This window comes from Nothobranchius furzeri, chromosome 8 (assembly GCF_043380555.1).
Source record: "Nothobranchius furzeri strain GRZ-AD chromosome 8, NfurGRZ-RIMD1, whole genome shotgun sequence".
Taxonomy (NCBI): Eukaryota; Metazoa; Chordata; class Actinopteri; order Cyprinodontiformes; family Nothobranchiidae; genus Nothobranchius; species Nothobranchius furzeri.
The window spans coordinates 58,191,523-58,211,532 of NC_091748.1; the positions used below are offsets into that span (position 1 = coordinate 58,191,523).

A 20,010-nucleotide genomic window follows, 5' to 3' on the forward strand; every position below is an offset into this window, starting at 1 on the left:
CCCCCTTATTTCTGACCATTTCCAGACTTTAAGGGAGTTCAAAGAGTTAAAAATCAGCTTAATTGAACCAACTCTTCTTTTCAGGCCTGTGGGACAAAGGGTGTCTCACTATGGAGCTGTTAGTTGGTGTTTCTTCTCTGATCTGATGATGCGACATAGCTGGTTTTGATCCTGAATGTTTTTTTTTTACTACACACTCTGTGAGCGGTCTCTTCCAGTTTTATCACCAACCTCTCAAATCAGCAGAGTCTGATTGCTGCTGCTCCTCCTCTTTGTCCTCAAGTCTCTCGATGACTGGTTCCCAGAGTTGTGTGCGCGTGTGTGTGTGTGTGTGTGTGTGTGTGTGTGTGTGTGTGGTCTCTCAGCTGATACCTCTACAGTAATTTTTTTTGTTGCAGATGTGTTAATTTTGGGGTAATACTGTTGTAAACATGATTGGTGTGTGTGCATTCAGCAGGTGTGTATATGTGTGTGTGTATATCTGTACAGTCCGAACTCATGGAAATGGCTTTATCCCTCACACTGGATCCAAATGTGCCATTATCTTTATAAACACAGAAATCAACACAATGATTTTACTCACACACAGAATTCAATGCAGACTTTACAGGATCAGAAATGTGCCATGACTAAAATAACGCTTGATGATTTATTTTTTCTATGTTTTCAAAGGAGAATAAGAATCTTGCTGTGTGTAAATTATTCAACAATTAACTGTTTATATTAAAATTATGAATAAAATTAATGGAGAATATGTCTTTTTGTACTTTCTTACTGCAAGTTTTTTCTTCTTTTGTGTGCCTTTTTAAAAAATTCCATGTTTTTGTACTTCCAGGTGAATAAAATAACATTTATTTAGTCATGTTAAAGTTACGTGACAGAGTGTTGGCCTGTACGTACAGCTTACAGCGCTGTCTCTATATTCTCATCATCACAGAGATCACTTCTTAGAATTTGCCCCAAATAATTTACTTTTCTCATCACATACTTGAATGGAAAGTTTGGTCAAAAGTTCAATACAATTGTTTGCCACTATTTAACATCTTAAAATAATTCATCTTGAAGTTAAAAGTTTTTTCCTCCTAAATGGAAAAGCATCCATTCTTTTCAGAGTCATAGATAATCAGCTACAGGTTCAGGTCTTTTCTCTAAACAGTAAATCCTTTTCAGCTGGATTGGAGCCTCTTATTTCTCAGCTGACACGAGACACGAGTCAGGATCCACCTCCAACAGGTCCTCACTTCACTAGAGACATGAAACCGGGAGATGATGATAAATGACCTGCACTTGTATAGCGCCTTTCTGAGTCAGAGGACTCCAAAGGGCTTTACGCTACAGCAGAGCTATTCAATTACAGGCCTTGAGGGCCGGTATCCAGCACAGTTTGGTTTAAATCCTGCTTCAACACACCTGATTTCAATTTGCAAGTGATTAACAGGCGTCTGTGGAGCCTGATGAGCTGCTGCACAGGTGATTCAACCACTAAATCTAGTGTGCTGGAGCAGAGAAACCAGTAAAACATGCTGGATTAAGGCCCAGAACTGATCTCACCCTATCTCTAATGGGCCATTCCCATCTGTACCGGGTCGGCCCGGGCCAGGTAGCCCCAGTCGGCCCTAGCCTGGCCCAGTTGATTCCACACATCCTCACCTTAAGCCCATGTGGGCTGATTCTACCCACCAATCAGAGGCTTGCTCTAATGGAAGGTGTGCATTTGCTGTCAGCAGTGGGTGTGTTGGCCCTGGTCGGCCTGAAGCAGACCCCCTCGAGAAGAGGGCTGAGAATGAGCCTTAGTTGGCCCGGAAAAATACCAGGCCACCCAGATATGTAAACAACCTACTCTACCCGGCCCCGGCCGACCCGGTACAGATGGGAATGGCCCATTTGGGAGAGCCTAGCCACTCTTCGGAGAAAACTAATTTCGGCTGCTTGTATCCGCGATCTCATTCTTTCTGTCACTACCCAAAGCTCGTGACCACAGGTGAGGGTAGGAACGTAGATCGACCGGTAAATCAAGAGCTTCACCTTCTGACTCAGCTCTCTCTTCACCACGACATGGAAAATGGTAAATGGCCTGTATTTGATATAGCGCCTTCTAGAGTCCTGGAACCCCCCAAGGTGCTTTACAACACAATCAGTCATTCACCCATTCACACACACATTCATACACTGGTGGGGATGAACTACAATGTAGCCACAGCTGCCCTGGGGCGCACTGACAGAGGCGAGGCTGCCGAGCATTGGCGCCACTGGTCCCTCCGACCACCACCAGCAGAGTCTTGCCCACATGGCACAATAAGTATTTTTATTTATTGTTTGAATGCTGTTCAAACTATTGTTTTCCTGTTTATCCTTCTTATTCTGCTTCTGTACACTTTTTGAACCTTTTCAACTCCTTCAAATTTTTAACTATTTCAACAATTTTATATCAAAACATTCAGCTCGTTAAGCTCTTTCCGGCTTGCTGTCCAGATTTTTTAATAATGTTCAGATTTCAGTTTTCTGCTGTTTAGGATTGTTTTCTCCGTTCTTCACTTTTTGTGCTTTATTTACATTTTGGTGCTTTTTGCTTCTAAATCTTTCAAAACATTCAGCTCATTTTAACAGTTTTGCTTAGTTTCAGCTTCACTTGAGCTATTCAGCAGCTTCAGCAATTAGTTTCTAAATTCAACATAGGATGCTAATTTCACAGTTCAACTAAATATAAAAATTAAACTGTTAAACTAGTCCTACTCAACTAACAAGTGTTTAGACATTTTAGCTGTCCAGTTTTTTAAACAATGTTCACAGATTTCAGTTTTCTTTAGGATTAGCTTTCTTGATTCTTCACTTACTTTTTGTGCTTCATTTGCTTGTTGGTGCTTTTTGCTTTCACGTCTTTCACTACATTCAGCTCATTTGACAGTTTAGCTTAGTTTCAGCTTACTTCAGCTATTCAACAACTTCAGCAATCAGTTACCAAATTTAGCACAAGCTGCTAATTTCACAGTTCAGCTAAATGTAAAGTTTAAACTGTTAAACTTGTCCAACAGAAATAACAGGTGTTTAGACATTTTAGCTGTCCAGATTTTTATACAATGTTCACAGATTTCAGTTTTTTTTTATTTTATTTTTTGCTATTCAGCCTTATTTTTCTCTATTCTTCACTTACTTTTTGTGCTTTATTTGCTTGTTGGTGCTTTTGCTTCTACATCTTTCAAGACATTCAGCTCATTTTGACAGTTTTGCTTAGTTTCAGCTTCAGTTCAGCTGTTCAGCAGCTTCAGCTTACAGTTTCAGCTATCCAGCATTCAAACAGCATTTGTGCAAGAAATTCATCTTTTTCTAGTTTTATTAGTTTATCCTGTTTTCTTTATTTCTCCTCTCCACCCCCTCAGACCTTTGTCAGCACAAATCCACATTTTCCTGCACAACAATGCAGCTGCATGAGAAGGACATGAGCAGATGCATTATTTATGTCATTGTGCAAAAGCATTATGTGTAAATATTTAATTCTAAGAGGATGCATGATAAGTGCCACTTTCAGATCAGTATTCATCAGGTTGAAATCACATTCTGGTGGTAACCAGCTTCACCTGATTCTGTTGCTCAGGATTCTGCAGACAAAAATAAATAAAAATGGTTAAAACAAGAAGAAGCATTGAATACTTTTGTTGGTTGTTTGCACAACTTGGTGCTATAAACACAAAGATTTACAGGCAATGCATCATTCATGTCATGCTCAGGACCTTGCCTCACACTCGTGCTTTCATAAAGTGTGTCAGCTGCCACAGCGCATTTCACAGCAGCACTGGTGTGTGTGTGTGTGTGTGTGTGTGTGTGTGTGTGTGTGTGTGTGTGTGTGTGTATGTGTGTGTGTGTGTGTGTGTGTGTGTGTGTGTGTGTGTGTGTGTGTGTGTGTGTGTGTGTGTGTGTATGGGAGCCACTCAGCTGCACAGAATGAGAAAAAGAGGAAGCAGCTGGTTGGCTGTTTGCACTCAGCAAAGACAGTTGTCTCAGTGAAACCTGAAGGAGTTCAGACATCTTTTCTTCATCACTTTGGGGAGTTAAAGAAAAAGGATCCACATGCAGACTCCTGTTACCCATAGAAATATCTAATGTAAGTATATTTTTGTTCATTTTTAATTTTAATTGTTGTCTGTGCAATTAGTGAAAATCAGTTCTAACCCTTTAAAGTGTCTTCCACCTGCCAGCTCTGGGGGTTTGTTTTGCTTTCCTGTCTGGGGGAAAGCAGGAAGTTCTCCACTAGATGGGCATTGAACTCCACTTGAAAGCGTTTGCTGATGAAACTTCATAATGGTTGCTCTAACAGCCACAATGCTGAAAATATTCTCTCCTGCAGCAACTTCTCTTCTGATCAGTTCATCCAGATGTGTTATTTTTATTTGATCAGTTAAGGAATGTTGCTTTGGGCCTCTTTGACTCAGGTTAGGGTAAAAATAAACAGGTATGTTTCTTAGCTTTATGTTTTCATTACACACACTTCTTTGTCTTTTTATCATTTCTTCTCTCATTTGCTCAAACATTCACATTTGAACAATCTAAAGGTTGTTTAGTTGTTAAAGTTTATTATTTTAAGCTGAATTTATTACAAAACATTTGCACATTTTTCCTAAAATAGTCCCCCGTGGTTATTTTTGCTTCAGAGACTTTTGCTTACTTTTCTGCTGGGGGTAATCCCAAACCAGCATCTCCCTGACTCCCCCCTTCTCCCACTCCTCTCACCTCCCTCCCCCTCTTGCCGCTGGGTGCCACAGCTCTATAGTGTGAGCAAGCTCCCAGTTCATGCTGGCCTCCCTGCTGAGCTGCTCCCATGGCTGACTCACCTCTTAACCACTCCTGGCCATCCTTTTCCAAACTCTGGATGAAGAGATGGTCCTTCAAGAGAGGTAATCTGTTTTCTTGTTTGGATTCAGTGTCAGAGTTTCTGAGTGTGTTTGGATCCATCAGAAGCTGCAGGCAGGATGCGACCCCAGAGAGCCTTTTAAATAGGACTCTGCTTCTCGCTCAAACCCCATTCACTTCTTTTTCACCAAGAGGTTATTTACCGTTTTGACCTAATTGTGGCCAGAGGTGAGTGAAGGTTGCAGTATGCCAGCTTGTCTCTAACTAAAATGAGTCACATGGGGTAAATGTGAGTGCAGAAATGTGGTGAAACATTTCAAAAGAGGAACCTGTGATGATTTATCTGAAAAGTGACTTGCAGCGCTGCCACTTATGCATGCATGCATGCATGCATGTTGTCCTCCCATGCGTGACACACAGAACGCTGTGTTTGTGCAGCATCTGCGCAGACCGGTGGTCTGAGACGGTAGAGAAGTGAATTCTCCGATCAAAGTGCTTTTGATGTTTGCCTCCAGCTCAGATCTCACAGCCTCTGTGATCTAACTCTGTCTGCAAGAATCCCTCAATGGGGATGCTTTTCACTGGCAACCTAAAGCCTGTAGTATCAGAAATAATCAATAATATATTTATTATAAATATTTATTATCTTATCTTGACTTTTTGCGGTTTCTGTGGAATTTGATCGAGCCTGTTTCTGTCAAACCAAAAAAAAAAAAGAAAAAAAAAGAACAATACATGATGGAACAAACGCCGTTTGTGTGGAGGAACTTCTCATGATTCGGACTGACCGAACCCACCTTATCATATGAAGTTCCCTCTTGTGATCGACATAAAGCTTTGTGAACATGCAACCTCATTTCCTTCTCTGTCACACCTGGTCAGCATCCTCTTTTCATCCTAAAAACCCAACAAAACATGAAGTACAGACAGAACGCACGTAAAACAAACCTTTGTAGGTGAAGTGTTAAATGTTAATCTTAAGAAAGCATATTGAATTGCCTCTGTGTATGAATAAAGCTCATTCTTCTAACAGGTTTATTGTAAAAATTGCACTAAAATAGATGCTTTTGTTGGAAGTTGCTTGTGAAATTAGAGAGCATTCATTGTCTATTGTTTGCAGCTTCTTAGGAAAAGTGGTTTATAGCTGAATTGTGATGTTACTAATAGTTTAGGTTGGATTTAGTTCATTTTTTTGTGATATTTAAAGGATTCAGGACTTTCACTCTAAAGTGGAAAGGAAATGAAACACGCTTACGAAAACAACAACAGATTAATAAAACTAACATAACGGATGTAAAGCACGATAAAGTTTAAGTGTAATAAATCAAAGACTTTTCAGTCCTTAAATCCTGTATTAATTGTTAATGGTGCCTAGTTTTAGTAGCAGAGTGAGACCACCTTTTATTGTTGAGTCAAACTGTAAAAATGAAAAACTTCCCAATATAAGCTGGATGGTGGCAACACACACACACACACACACACACACACACACACACACACACACACACACACGCTCAGTGATGTGTCATCCTCCCCTCAGAAGAAATGAAAGGCCGACCATAAAAGGCCACAGCAACTCCACTGGACTGCATCAAGCAGCGGCTGCAGAGTCAAAAGTTTACTCTCGACACAAGTGGGATTTGGACGCAAACAGATTCTCCCTCCAGCGAGGAAGCTGCCACCCCAGCAGCCTCAGCTGGTGATTTAGTAAAATAGAAAACTGGATCTAAAGCTGGGTGTTTATGTTTGAGCATCTCTGGCTGCTGGGGAGAAGACGGCAACGGTTTCTGCAGGTTTATGTCACGACTCAGTTCAGACTGCATTTCATCTGAAATGACCTCATGTCTCAAATGAGATCATCTGTCAGAGATATGCAAAAGTTTCTGTTTTGTCCTGGTCCCCACGTGCTATGTAGATGTTTATTTATCTTTTGAAGGTCGTATCTTATTCCGAGATCCTTTTGCTTGTTAAAGTCTCATTAAGATCGAGACCTCTCAGACTTCAGGATAAGTTTATTAAACAAGCCAAAGAGAGAAAATCAGAAAACACATGAACAACCATGACATGTCCAAAATAATATTTTTTCCTAAATCTAACAGTTTATTTATAAGAATCGAATAAAAAAAATGTGTATAAAGCATCAACATACGTTTAAATATCCATGATTAAAATTAGAGGTGTGGTTTGGACTGTGTCCGGCTCTGCTGTGTGGAATTAATTTTGTGACAGTTTCCTCCTGCCATAACCTTTGTAGCGTAGACAATCTACATACTAGGATTTAATGCTGTTTGCTATCAGCTTTGTTAGATCCTGAGAAAAGATCAGACACATTAGCATATGAACTTATATCATGCATAAATATCTAGGATATTTATGCAATCGATAGAAGTTCATACACCAATGGGCTTGGTCTATATTTAATCCAAAGATTAATTTTTAATTTAAGATAATTAAATTAATAGCAAAAGTTTATTTATTAAACAGAAGACTTAATGGATTATTTGCTTATTCAGTAACCAAATATACACCATTCTGTTTCATTTCAAAGAAGAGTCAGGTTAAAACAGTTAAGAATTTATTAATGACAATTTAAAAATTACACTTTGTAACAGCTTCGATATTAAAACTTGATATTAAAAGCAAACCTGTGTAGGGCTGCAACAAACGATTATTTGGATAATCAATTAATCGGATGGGGTCTCGACACGATTAATCGGATTACATAGGGACATTTTTTAAAACTGCTAGGGAAACATTATTTTTCTCCTTCCTTCACTTTATTAAACACAACATTATTAGAAAACAGTTCAATAGCAGAAAAACAACATGCCATCACCTAAATTGTCTTATAAGGTGTATAGACAGAGACCCTAAGCTACACCTATCTGTGACCTAAAATGCTTGGTCCAAGTTAAACAGCTTAAAGAGCAAGTCAACCCCTACCAGAGTCTAACTCCACTCCCGCTTCATGTTTGAAAAATGCAACACATGCTGTTGCCTGGCAGACCGAGAGGGCGGAGCCGCTAACAAATACACACACACTCAGGCTCACGACAGCATTGTGACATCATAATGTACCAGTTTACATCATAGCATACTTCTTAGCCAATAGCGGTGGCAGATTTAAATTAAAATACAGTGCAGAGTTTTTACCTGACAACGGCACAACACTGCCAGTTTTAGGCAGAATATTTAAATTTTAACTAAGATGCACTGAAGTACCAAATTATTGATGACACGTGTCTGCAGCATGATTAGACACTCGTTTATTTAGTTTATCAGCAAAAAAAAGTTTATTTGGGGGTGACTTGCTCTTTAAGGGCAATTCTCATCTGTTTTGTTTGATCTCATCTGTAGACATTTATTATAATTGGGGATGTCAAACAACTAATTTTTAAATGTAATTAAACATAGGCTGTGAATTAATCAAAATAAATCACTATTTCCAAAAATGACTGAAAAATACCAAATAAAACAAAAGTAAATGAATGCCATCCTCCTTGCGATGATGCCCTGGGCAACTGCCATAAAGTCACATCAAGAAATGCTGCTGATCATTCCAATGATCCCAAATAGACTCACATTAGGCCACATGAAAGCAACTGAACCCAAAAATATATTAACCAGTATATAACTGCACTCTCACACAACACGCCTGCAGCAACAGTTAGGACTCCTCCCTCCCTTTTAAAAGCGTTTTCGCTTCTGAGGACATTGTGGTTGTAAAGCCACATGTTAGTCTGGCCCCGGTGTGATCAACCAGTTTCTGCGGGAATGTGACGGCGGAATCGGTTCGCAGCGGCGCGAGTCCCCCCCCCGCCTATCTAATAGCGTCGCGCTTACAATTTTATAGACTTTTTTTAACGAGCTTAGGGCATGTCTAGCCTGTGTAATAATCCGGGGCTTGGGTGAATCACTTTTGAAAAGATTTTAACTTACCTGGACACCGAGCTCTCTCCTTCCTCGCTGATGATTCTGACATGCTTGCGTTTAAGACGCTGTATCATCACCATAGTATCCCCGTGCCACGCTAAGTCTGACCTACAAACGTTGCATGTCTTCGCCTGATTTAACTGAAAATGCTCCCAAACTTTAGAAGTTTTTACTTTTTTGGGGTCTCGCTGCTTCTGCCATGTTCCTCTTACAAACACCTGCCGGCTCTCCACCGGTCTGCGCGCAACGGCGGGCAGGAGGGGAGGGGCTTTTGGAAGAGTTGCGCAACACAACGAATCGATGACGCAATTCGTTGCCAACGCTTTTAGTAATCGATTTTCATCGAATTTATCGATTCGTTGTTGCAGCCCTAAACCTGTGTCTGAATGGAAACTAAAATGAAATGCGTATGCTGGATGCGTGGATGGATCTCAGAAGATTTCTTTCAGAGAGAGAAACGCGTTCTGGGTGGAAGAAGTTGTTTTGCAGCTAACTGAATTGTTTCTTGGAGAGAACACCATCGGGCGCAATCTGTGTGCTACCTCACCCATCAGATGATTTTCTGTGTAGGTCCGGAGGATGTTGTCAGCCTCTGGGTACTCGGTCAGGTAGAGAAGACCCGAGTGAAACCGACTCTCTGGTCCAAGAGTTGCCGCAGGGTACACAGTGTTGAGCTTGCGTCTTAACTTAACTCTGAAGGAGTTTTGCATCAGCTGGTTACAAGTGGCGTTTATTCGGAGCGATTCTATCTGCTTGACAGAACAGCTTTGTGAGGCTTCGGGCGGCCGACCCTCGTCCTCTGGTACTCTCGTCACCACGGAGAGTATCTGCTTGGTTCAAGAACTGAAGTTGAACTGAGGAGTTTTTGGTTTTAACAAAACCTCAGAACACGCCCTCTCAGCATCAGAAAGCTTGTTGTTATGGAGCTAAGACATGTGAGGTGGTTACCTTTACTCTGGATTCAGTTCTGCATGATGTGTACACGTGCAAATGACCTTCTGGTTACTGATTATCATAAACAATAATTATTATTAACCACAGAATAATAAGTAATTTCAGTAATTAAATACATTTATAATGAACCATGATGATTATTTATGATGATTATAATAAACCTTATAATAAACAGTAAAATGAGTTTATTAAAAATGATTATTTTAAATCTTGAAGTGTCCTTCATCTTGCGGAGGAACAGCAGACAGATAAAAGATGGTTTTAGCAGACTGCACGGCTCCTGTGATGGATCATCTGTGGGACAGAAGTTCAGCTCGACCCAGCTCGACCTAGCCGGGGAAGTGTGACCTTTGGGACACAAAATGAGGCCATTCGTGTTGCTACACCTTAAATTATTGAATTAATTAAAGATTATGAATTAACTTCAGAAACACCAGCTGGTGTTTAGCCACATTATTGTCAAGCTGACACAAACTATATTCACTCAGCATATTCTCTTCCTTGTCAGCAAATGTATGAATAAATGGTCTGTATCTGATATCGCGCCTTCTAGGGTTCTACAACCCCCCAAGGTGCTTTATAACACAACCCATGCACACACTTATCCACAGGTGGTGAGCTACATCGTAGCCACAGCTGCCCTGAGGTGCGCTGACAGAAGTGAGACTTCCGTACACTGGCGCCACCGGTCCCTCCGACCACCACCAGTAGGCAAGGCCGTTTGAGTGTCTTGCCCAAGGACACAACAACTGCAATAGACTGGGCTTGAACCTGCAACCCTTCAGTTAAGGGACAGGCACTTAACTCCTCTGCCACCATCATAGAAACATCACAACCTATTTTTATTTATGAAGGATTGTTGGATTCTGTTGGATTAAACTCATTTAAATAGTTTGATGGTTATGTCAGACCAGAGCAAAGACAGACAGTTGGCAGACACGCTGGGTAGCACAAGGTCATTACACTCGAAACTAAAACCTTTTGTCGAACAGCCTTTCTCAGAAAGAAGGTGACTTTTGTGACTCAGCGCTTTTTTTGGCACACCAGCAGACCACAAAGGAAGTTGACCTGAATCTTACGCTAGCCTTTGAAGAAATACTGTTATAAAGGGACATTACAATAAAAATATATTACATAAAAATACGGTAATAGTGCCTGAAATATTCTTAACTCTGATTGTAATTTAGAAAAATTGAAATTGTATTGGCCCCTAAAATACCTTAAGGGGACTGGTCGATTCCTGGTCACTTTGAGCTCAGACAGATAGCTGGCATGCCTCCAAAACTACAAATTGGTCATTGTTCACAAAAATGGAATATCGTCAATCGCTTTATTCTGGAACCTTGACACAATGGAAGCTGAAACTAATATTGCATCATGCAAAAGCATATATGATTTGGCATAAAATAATCTTGGTCCCAACATCAAGCTAACCCGTAAGTCGCATGAAAACTGGTGCAAAATTCAGCAGAATTTCTCCTTGTTTCTGATCACATTTTACCACCATGTACCTCTTGCTGCACGCTACAGTAGAAGCACAAGCTGAAAGTATTCAGCTGGTTTCACTCTGCAGTTTGTGTCACTACACATCACTACAACCTACACGCCAGACTGTCAGTATTTACGTTTCCAGGACATATTACGCCCCTTTTTAGAAAGTCTTTGACACACGTTAACAACAGCAGTTTGAAACCTTTATGACTTGTTCAGAGCAGCTGACACATTTCTGTCCGCATCATATAAACTTTGCGTTTTTAGGAATTAGGTTGTCGTTTAGGTCACCTTTGCCTTTCAGTCCTACTTTGAGTTTTGTTGCTGATCTGTGGGGTGAGTGAAACTCAGAGGAGCGTGTAGAGACTAAATTTAATTAATGTTTAATAAAAAATAATTCAAATAAGTATTGTAATGACATGATTTTGCTTTTGAAGTGTAAAAAAGGATCCACGTGCTGCAGCGTTACACACTTCAGATAAATCAGAGAAATTAAACTCTTATGTTAAACGGGCTGAAGCTGTTTTCATCAGATCTTTAGAGCAAGGCTGGCTTAGGCTAAATCCTGGATTTACTGGAGGTGTCCCCTTACAAAAGGAGGATTTTGTAACCTGTATGAGATATGGATCTGCCCTCTTCAGATGGACTCAACCATCTGACAGCACAAGACTGATATCTTTGTTTTGGATCAGTTCAGTAGCGTTAAAGTAATCATTTTAATCACATTACCCTTGGCTGTGTACGGTTCCCTCTCACAGTGTGAGTTTCCCATGTTTGACGTGACTGACCACCTCTCAGGCTGCTAAACAATCCCGCTCTCCACCACTTGCATGGAAACTAATGCTGACCTACAGATGGGTTGCTAGCAGCGACAGTGGTTTGTGGCATTATTGAATAAAGGAATCTGTTTATGTAATGAAAATGTAAAGGAGCTTTCAGCAAGAGGCTGGAGCAGGGTGTACATCTGAATGATTGCACAGGTGCTGTACGGCTGATACCATCAGCAAACTCTTTCTGTTGCTGCTCTGGATGAATTTTAAAGAGATGACATCGATAAACTCTAATCAAATCCCTTGTTTTTTAGCATCCGAGTGTAAGCCATGTAGTCAGTCCTGCGGGAATCCCGGCAACCAACTGAGCCTCCATCCTCATCCTTCCAATAGGAAAGGACTGTTCTCGTCACCAACCCCAGCCTCCATCACAGAGGATGTGTTCTTTGGTAGCAGCAGTGATGACCAGGTAAATACTAAATACAATCTCTTCCAGCTTCCCACCAAATTTGGCTGAACCTAACAAAATACCCTTTCTTATTGAACCCAGAAGTGACACGACCTTCTATAAGCTGCAGTTGAAACTGAGTTCCTGTTTATTTAAACCACCAGACAGTTGGAGTTGCATGCAATTACTGTCGTAAAAGAGAAAGGGGTAATTATATCTGAAGCAACAACATCGGAATAAAACTCAGATTCTCTCTTGTGCAGATCTCAAAAGTAAAAACATTGAGGGTTTTCTATTTTGCAGCTTCATCAAAGTATCATAAATGTGAAGATTCAAACATCTGCAGAGGAAGTTCTCACATTTTTCCTCACACCCAGTGGTGTCTCTGGTATGATGCGTTAAATGGGGCACAACAACTCAACGGATGCTGATTCTTCTGTGATGCAAACAACCTGACTTTGATCAGCATTAAATGAAACAAAACAGCACACTATAAATATGTAAATATTCAAAAATACAACATTTTTATATATGAAACTACAAATAAAGGGTCATTCATCTGTGCTTAACAGAAAAAATGCATGTTTCATCTGGGCAAACTTTTCAATTACTCTTCTGTCTGTGAATGAACTCGTTTTCAGTGGTCAGCATGGCCACTGCATTAACCTTGGCTGCCCCATTGTGTGACATCCGCGTAGATGTCTTGATCGTTCAGTGTTGAAAACTCAGCAGGGGTCACTGGTGGTGTGATAATTTTGAGCTGTGAAACAATCACAGATAAGGCATCCTGTAGGTAGTTGTCATAGATCAACTGCAGCAGAAACATGCATGCAACTGTTTGTGAGGTGACTTCAGTTTAGTTTTGAGCTTAAAATTTATGTCCAGTGGCCATAGTTGGTTGCATGTTCAAATGTAGCACTTAGAAAGGATTTTAAGTGAGCATAAAGCCCCACAGCAACGTCTGGTGGGGCCCGGCCCCACTGGCCCTAGATGCAGAAATACCACAGCTCACACCCAACAGTAAATTAGCTGGATTCAAATTTAGATGCAGAAGTGAAACCTGACTGGTGCTCTCAGACTGCAGCTGACATCCACCCTCAATTAAGTCATGTTAGTGTCTTTAGATAGATTCACTTGTAGCATGTGGTCTAACAACATTTATTTTAGTTTTATTATAAATAGATATTGGGTCTCAGATGTGATTTGACATATTTTTAAAGTCTATTTAAAGGTGTGGTTCACTGAAAACATCATTTTTAATTATTTCTAATTATAATTGGTCACAATGAGTTTTTCATGCAGGCTGAACATGAAAATAGTCTCCTACACCTGTCTCCTGCATTAGCTTCTGATAGAAAATAGACTGTGAAACTCTAGGATTTGAAAATCCTGACACCTAACGTTCATGGACTCACCCATCTTGACTCACGATGGGGAAGAAGTTGTTGGTTTAACATCCAGGAAACAGCAGAGAACGTCTCAACTAGTTGCTAACTGTTGGCATTAGCAACTTTACCTCATAGCAGAACTCCTCCAGACTTGTGTTATTCATTGAGACGAGACATCAACGTTGCAAAGTAAATGTAGTCTGTGATAACATTGTTCCAATCCGAGATGTCCAGATACAGTGTTGGGCAAGTTACTTCAAAACTGTAATGCAGTATTTATTACTTGTTACCCTCATTTTAAAGTAATTAATTACATTACAATATTATTGATTTTAAAATGTAAGACATTACACTACTTTTGCATTACTTGAAGTAACTTTCACCAAAACAACTTCAGTATGAATCTGGTAATGTGACGCTCAGTGAGCTCATGACATATATGTGGAAGGTGATGTGGTGTCTGAGCTAGGGTTGCTGTTAAAAACAGTCAGATATGATAACAGTGCTTTAAAATGATTGTTTATTAAATGAAAGCAACAATAATCTGTACTCTCAGCGCGCTGCCATCTTATATTAACTGAGCAGGGAGTAAGGTGGTGGGGGCTCCAAGCCTACAGGTGCTGGCCAGTAAATTAGAATATCATCAAAAGGTTGAAAATATTTCAGTAATTCCATTCAAAACGTGAAACATGTACATTATATTCATGCAATGCACACAGACCAATGTATTTCCAATGTTCATTACATTTAAATTTGATATTCATAAGTGACAACTAATGAAAACTCCAAATTTGGTATCTCAAAAAATTAGAATATTCTGAAAAGGCTGAATATAGAAGACACCTGCTGCCACTCTAATCAGCTGATTTACTCAAAACACCTGCAAAGGCCTTTAAAAGGTCCCTCAGTCTTGTTTTGAAGGCACCACAATCATGGGGAAGACTTCTGACTTAACAGCTGTCCAAAAGACAATCATTGACACCTTGCACAAGGAGGGCAAGACACAAAAGGTGATTGCTAAAGAAGCTGGCTGTTCGCAGAGCTCTGTGTCCAAGCACATTAACAGACAGGCGAAGGGACGGAAAAAATGTGGTAGAAAAAAGTGTACAAGCTCTAGGGATAACCGCACCCTGCAGAGAATTGTGATGACAAACCCATTCAAAAATGTGGGGGAGATTCACAAAGAGTGGACTGCAGCTGGAGTCAGCGCTTCAAGAACCACCACGAGGAGACTCATGAAAGACATGGGATTCAGGTGTCGCATTCCGTGTGTCAAGCCACTCTTGAACAAGAAACAGCGCAAGAAGCGTCTCGCCTGGGCCAAGGACAAAAAGGACTGGACTGATGCTGAGTGGTCCAAAGTTATGTTTTCTGATGAAAGCAAGTTCTGCATTTCCTTTGGAAATCAAGGACCCAGAGTCTGGAGGAAGAGCGGAGAAGCACAGAATCCACGTTGCATGAGGTCCAGTGTAAAGTTTCCACCGTCAGTGATGGTGTGGGGTGCCATGTCATCTGCCGGTGTTGGCCCACTCTGTTTCCTGAGGTCCAGGGTCAATGCAGCCGTCTACCAGGAAGTTTTAGAGCACTTCATGCTTCCTGCTGCTGACCAACTTTATGGGGATGCAGACTTCACCTTTCAACAGGACTTGGCACCTGCACACAGTGCCAAAACCACCAGCACCTGGTTCAAGGACCATGGTATCCCTGTCCTTGATTGGCCAGCAAACTCGCCTGACCTTAACCCCATAGAAAATCTATGGGGTATTGTGAAGCGGAGGATGCATTACGCTAGACCCAACAATGCAGAGGAGCTGAAGACGACTATCAGAGCAGCCTGGGCTCTCATAACACCTGAGCAGTGCCACAGACTGATCGAGTCCATGCCACGCCGCATTACTGCAGTTATTGAGGCAAAAGGAGCCCCGACTAAGTATTGAGTGCTATACATGCACATTCTTTTCATGTTCATTCTTTTCATTTGGCCAACATTAGAGAAACAAACATTTTTTCATTGGCCTTTAGAATATTCTAATTTTCTGAGATACCAGATTTGATGTTTTCATTGGTTGTCACCTATAAATATCAAATTTAAATGTAATAAACATCGGAAATACATTGGTCTGTGTGCATTGCATGAATATAATGTACAAGTTTCACGTTTTGAATGGAATTACTGAAATATTTTCAACCTTTTGATGATATTCTAATTTACTGGCCAGCACCTGTATATTTGCCTTGGTCCCCAAATGCCTTGATACGGCCCTGGATGTGGGACTGACTTCTGGTGTGATCTGATTCTATCACATGTATAAATATTAAAATGCTTATGTATATTATTGCTTTTCACTGGTAAAATGTGTATTGGGGATAAATCTACCTATTTTTTTATTTTCAAGAACTTTTTTTCTTGATTTTATTTGAATAATTTCCTGCCCTTTCTCTCTCTAACCTTCCTGCATGCTGCATGTTTTCTCCGTCTTCCAGAAAAACTGTTTCCTAGATTTCCTACTTTCTAACTAATCAGCTAAAGGGATCTACCAAACGCAAAAATAAATAAATAAATAAATAAATAAAAAAGCTTCGCGCTGCGCTCCAGCAGCAATGAGTTGAAATCACCGGTGCACAGATTATGAACTCAGATGAAAATTACATGGAGTACCAGAGAATATGGGCGGATATAAATGATCGCAATCAAATTACTTTGTTTTGGTGGAGCGGTTTTGTGAATATAACAGCGGCCGTGCGCATGACGCAGCTGGAGTATTTGAGCCATTACCGCTGCGTCCTCTCTGCTCATAGAATGCCCGCAAAGCTGAGTCCATAAATGACGTCATATATGTGGATATTGGATCTTTTTTCAGGCTTCCCGCAATTTGAATTTTTAGGAAACCCGCATCTTGATTCTGGGTTTAAAAATGCGTTGTAATTACCGCGTTACTGACAATTGTACCGAGTAAATATTACCATTTTCTTTCCCTGTAATGCCTTACATTACCACATTACAGCAAAAAGCTATGCATTACAGTAGTTAATTACTTTTGTACCGCGTTACTCCCAACACTGTCCAGATATCAGGAAATAAGACTCCAAATCCTGCTGTGTTCAGCTCAGCTCCGATGTGGCTCACTTCTAGTTCCTGAAACAGGCACACCAATGCCTCCCCGAGTCTGACTTACAAGGCAATCCTTCCTACTAGAGACCACTGAAAATGTCTGGATTAAATGAGTGAACCACACCTTTAACTCCTACTCAGGGGTCTCATTTATCAAACATTGCGTAGAATACTTACTAAAACCGTACTTAAGCTCAGCAAAAAAATGTACTTATGCCAAGTAGGTTTGTGTTCTATCAAACATGGAGTACGCACAGCTGCACGCAATCTCCGCTTCATAAATCGGAGACTATCTAGAAAGGTTCTCAGCTGCATTTTAGTCACATCCCGCCCTCACCACGCCCACTTACTGCCATAAATAGTCAATGCAAAGTGCCTTGTGGATCTCATGCATATACATAAGCCGGCTGTTGCAACGCTCCGCCAATGACGATGGCGACCGTAGATCAAGGCAGATCAAGGAAGCGCAATTTCACAGAAGCAGAAGTTGAGGTACCTGTGGGTGAGGTGGAGAAATGAAAGGAAGTGCTTTTGCAAAACAAATAAGAGAAAATTCACGGAGTGGTACAGCTTTGCTGAAGCCGTCAATGTTGTGAATTCTTCAGAGATCTGTGGCGGATATAAAAAAAGGTCCAATCAGGATTCAATCCCCAGACTCCCGGGTGAAAGTCACACGCGCTAACCAGTCAGACAAATGGAGATCCCCCTGTACAAGTAGCCAGGGTGCATAATCAATTGGGTCGCAGTGACAGGACACACACTGTCACAGACGCATGACATTCTGTCTCAATCTGTCCCCCTGCTGATAATCTGCATTCCGTATTCTGTGCTTTAGGCTGTGTGTGTGTGTGTACGTGTGTGTGTGTGAGTGTGCGCACATGTGTGTGTACATGCACGCTTGTGTGTGCATGTGGGGGGTCTTGTTCTGTGTGAAAACGAAGCGGTACAAGTGATACTGCTGCAGGATTTCATAATTTTATCCTTCTCAGCAGCAGCACTGCAGGTGCTCTCCATGTCCAAATTGTGCGTAAGCAAGGTCCTTAGTCAACTTAAAGTTGCACACATTTTTTCGCTGTTTTCTTTCATAAATTCCAAACTTCGCGTGGAAATTTGCTTACGTAGTTTTCCGACCCCGTTTTGTGCGTGATTAAGCTTGATAAATGAGGCCCCTGGTCACTTCTGCTTTCACTTAACCCACAGATTACAACAGCCAACGCCTCAAATCAAAAACTACAATGTGGTGGTTTGACAGTAGTTTTCTCAAACTCGATCAATAAGCTAATAAATGATTTGTGTAGAACTTTGACTTCTTGCATTCATTCTTTGCATAGGAAAAACGCTGTTTTAGCACCATCACCGCTGATCCTAAGTGATTTCAGTAAAAGCATCCCTGAATATCTGAATGAAAACTTCACACCAGTGTAATCCCACTTCAGTCCTCCTATCTTTTATCTCTTATCTTCTACACTTCTTTAACAATTTTTTGGGTGTGACTTCTTCCTCAGGATGCCTGTTCAGTAGTCAGTGACTACGACTGTCCCTTTGTGGAGGAGAACAGCAGCGTGGAGGACCTTCAGGGCCTCTGCTCCTCTTTCCGAGACTCCGAGTTCTTCAAAGACCTGGAGGGAGCAGCACTGATCCCTCAGACTCCTGCATCAACAAAAATCCTTGAGTGCAAAACGCCACAAAGCGCTGCTTCACAGCTGCCTCTAAACGTACACGGTCCAACCAGTAACCAGCACTCACACACACCTCACACGATACACTTGCCACAGGCCAATGCCCCGTCATTTCCTTCCTACGGACAACCTCCAGAGGAACTTCCTCATGAGTTTGTTGGAGCTCAGCTGCTCTCTGAATGTGTTATTGACAGCAGTGACTCCACTGGCCTTACGGGAGATCTAAGGTCCACAATTACTTTAAATGGCCTACTGGGATCAATGGAAACAGTAAAACCAAAAACAGGACTAGAAGGAGTAAAAGATCAAGCGATGATGGATTTTGATGGCAAGCCAGACCTGGACAGCTTTCCCATTCTGGTCCGATCCATGTCAACGTCCAGGAGGCACAGCTGGGGAGTCCCTCTGTCCCCGCTGAACTCTGGCAGGAGGTAAGATGAAAAATAGACAGTAGTAAGAAGACTGATGGGTGCTATTCTGTGAAGTCACCTAAATCTGATCAATCATATTGAGGTTTTAAAGTTTCGAAGTGAGAATGTTTTTGTTCTAGTCACTCATTGTTTTCTTCCTGGTTTTGTTACTTCTCTTATTTAAGCCATTTTAATCAAGTGCCTCGATTGGATGTTTTGTTTGAGTGACAGCTTCTTTTCAATGTCCCTCTGCTTTGTGCGTGTGCCGCTACGTTACGCTGTCAGGCTGAGTCTGGACACCGCGGCCATAGACAACAATGGAGAGAGGGACAATGATGAGGAGCAACTGAACAGTCTCTTCCAGTCCACCCAGTGTCCTGGAGATGAGCCGGACGCTTCCAGCTCTAAGGTAATTTGTCTGAAAACGTGTTAACACAAAACTATAATAAATCTCTAAAAAAACTGAACTAATATGTACATGTTTTCCAAATTTAAAGTGGTTATTTTCGAAAACTCCAGCACAGTGTCAAATTTAATCAACATTACTGGAACAGGAGTAAAAGAAGAGCTTCTGTTGCCCTCTTGTTGTGAGTTTGACAATCAACTGTAGTTAGTAGGAGCCGATCATGAAGTGAAAACATGTAATGATGACCTGGTTTTATTTTGGATCAACAGAGAGCGACTCTTCTAAACTTTTCAAAATAAGAAAACTTAAGTTTTAGGATTGGTGCCCAGTTGAATGCACATCAGTTTTTATTAAGAAATAAACATTTAGAAGACAAAATATAACCCCTAGGTAACTTTTCTATGGTCTTTAGAGAATCCAAACTTTAAAACCTGTTCCCTTTATTTCCTTCTTGCCTAAATGAAAACAGCTTGTTCACAAAACAATCAACAAGCATTTGACCTCAAACAGATGTCTCCTAGAGAATCACGAATTTAGTAGAAACAGATAACGAAACATCCCATAGAGCTGACTA

The 20,010-nt window shown here is 41.0% G+C and overlaps 1 protein-coding gene across 2 annotated transcripts in view; it reads left to right on the top strand.

Moving 5' to 3' along the window:
* The first annotated feature begins 4,747 nt into the window (after positions 1 to 4,747).
* arhgef18b (rho/rac guanine nucleotide exchange factor (GEF) 18b) overlaps positions 4,748 to 20,010 on the top strand; it is a 61,926-nt gene continuing 46,663 nt past the window's right edge. For both annotated transcript variants that reach the window (XM_054752361.2, XM_054752362.2), the window contains exons 1-4: positions 4,748 to 4,889; positions 12,308 to 12,462; positions 18,447 to 19,051; positions 19,316 to 19,439. In XM_054752361.2, the coding sequence (XP_054608336.1) occupies positions 4,814 to 4,889; positions 12,308 to 12,462; positions 18,447 to 19,051; positions 19,316 to 19,439 (960 nt within the window). In that variant the 5' untranslated portion in view covers positions 4,748 to 4,813. The remainder of the gene's footprint in view (positions 4,890 to 12,307; positions 12,463 to 18,446; positions 19,052 to 19,315; positions 19,440 to 20,010) is intronic.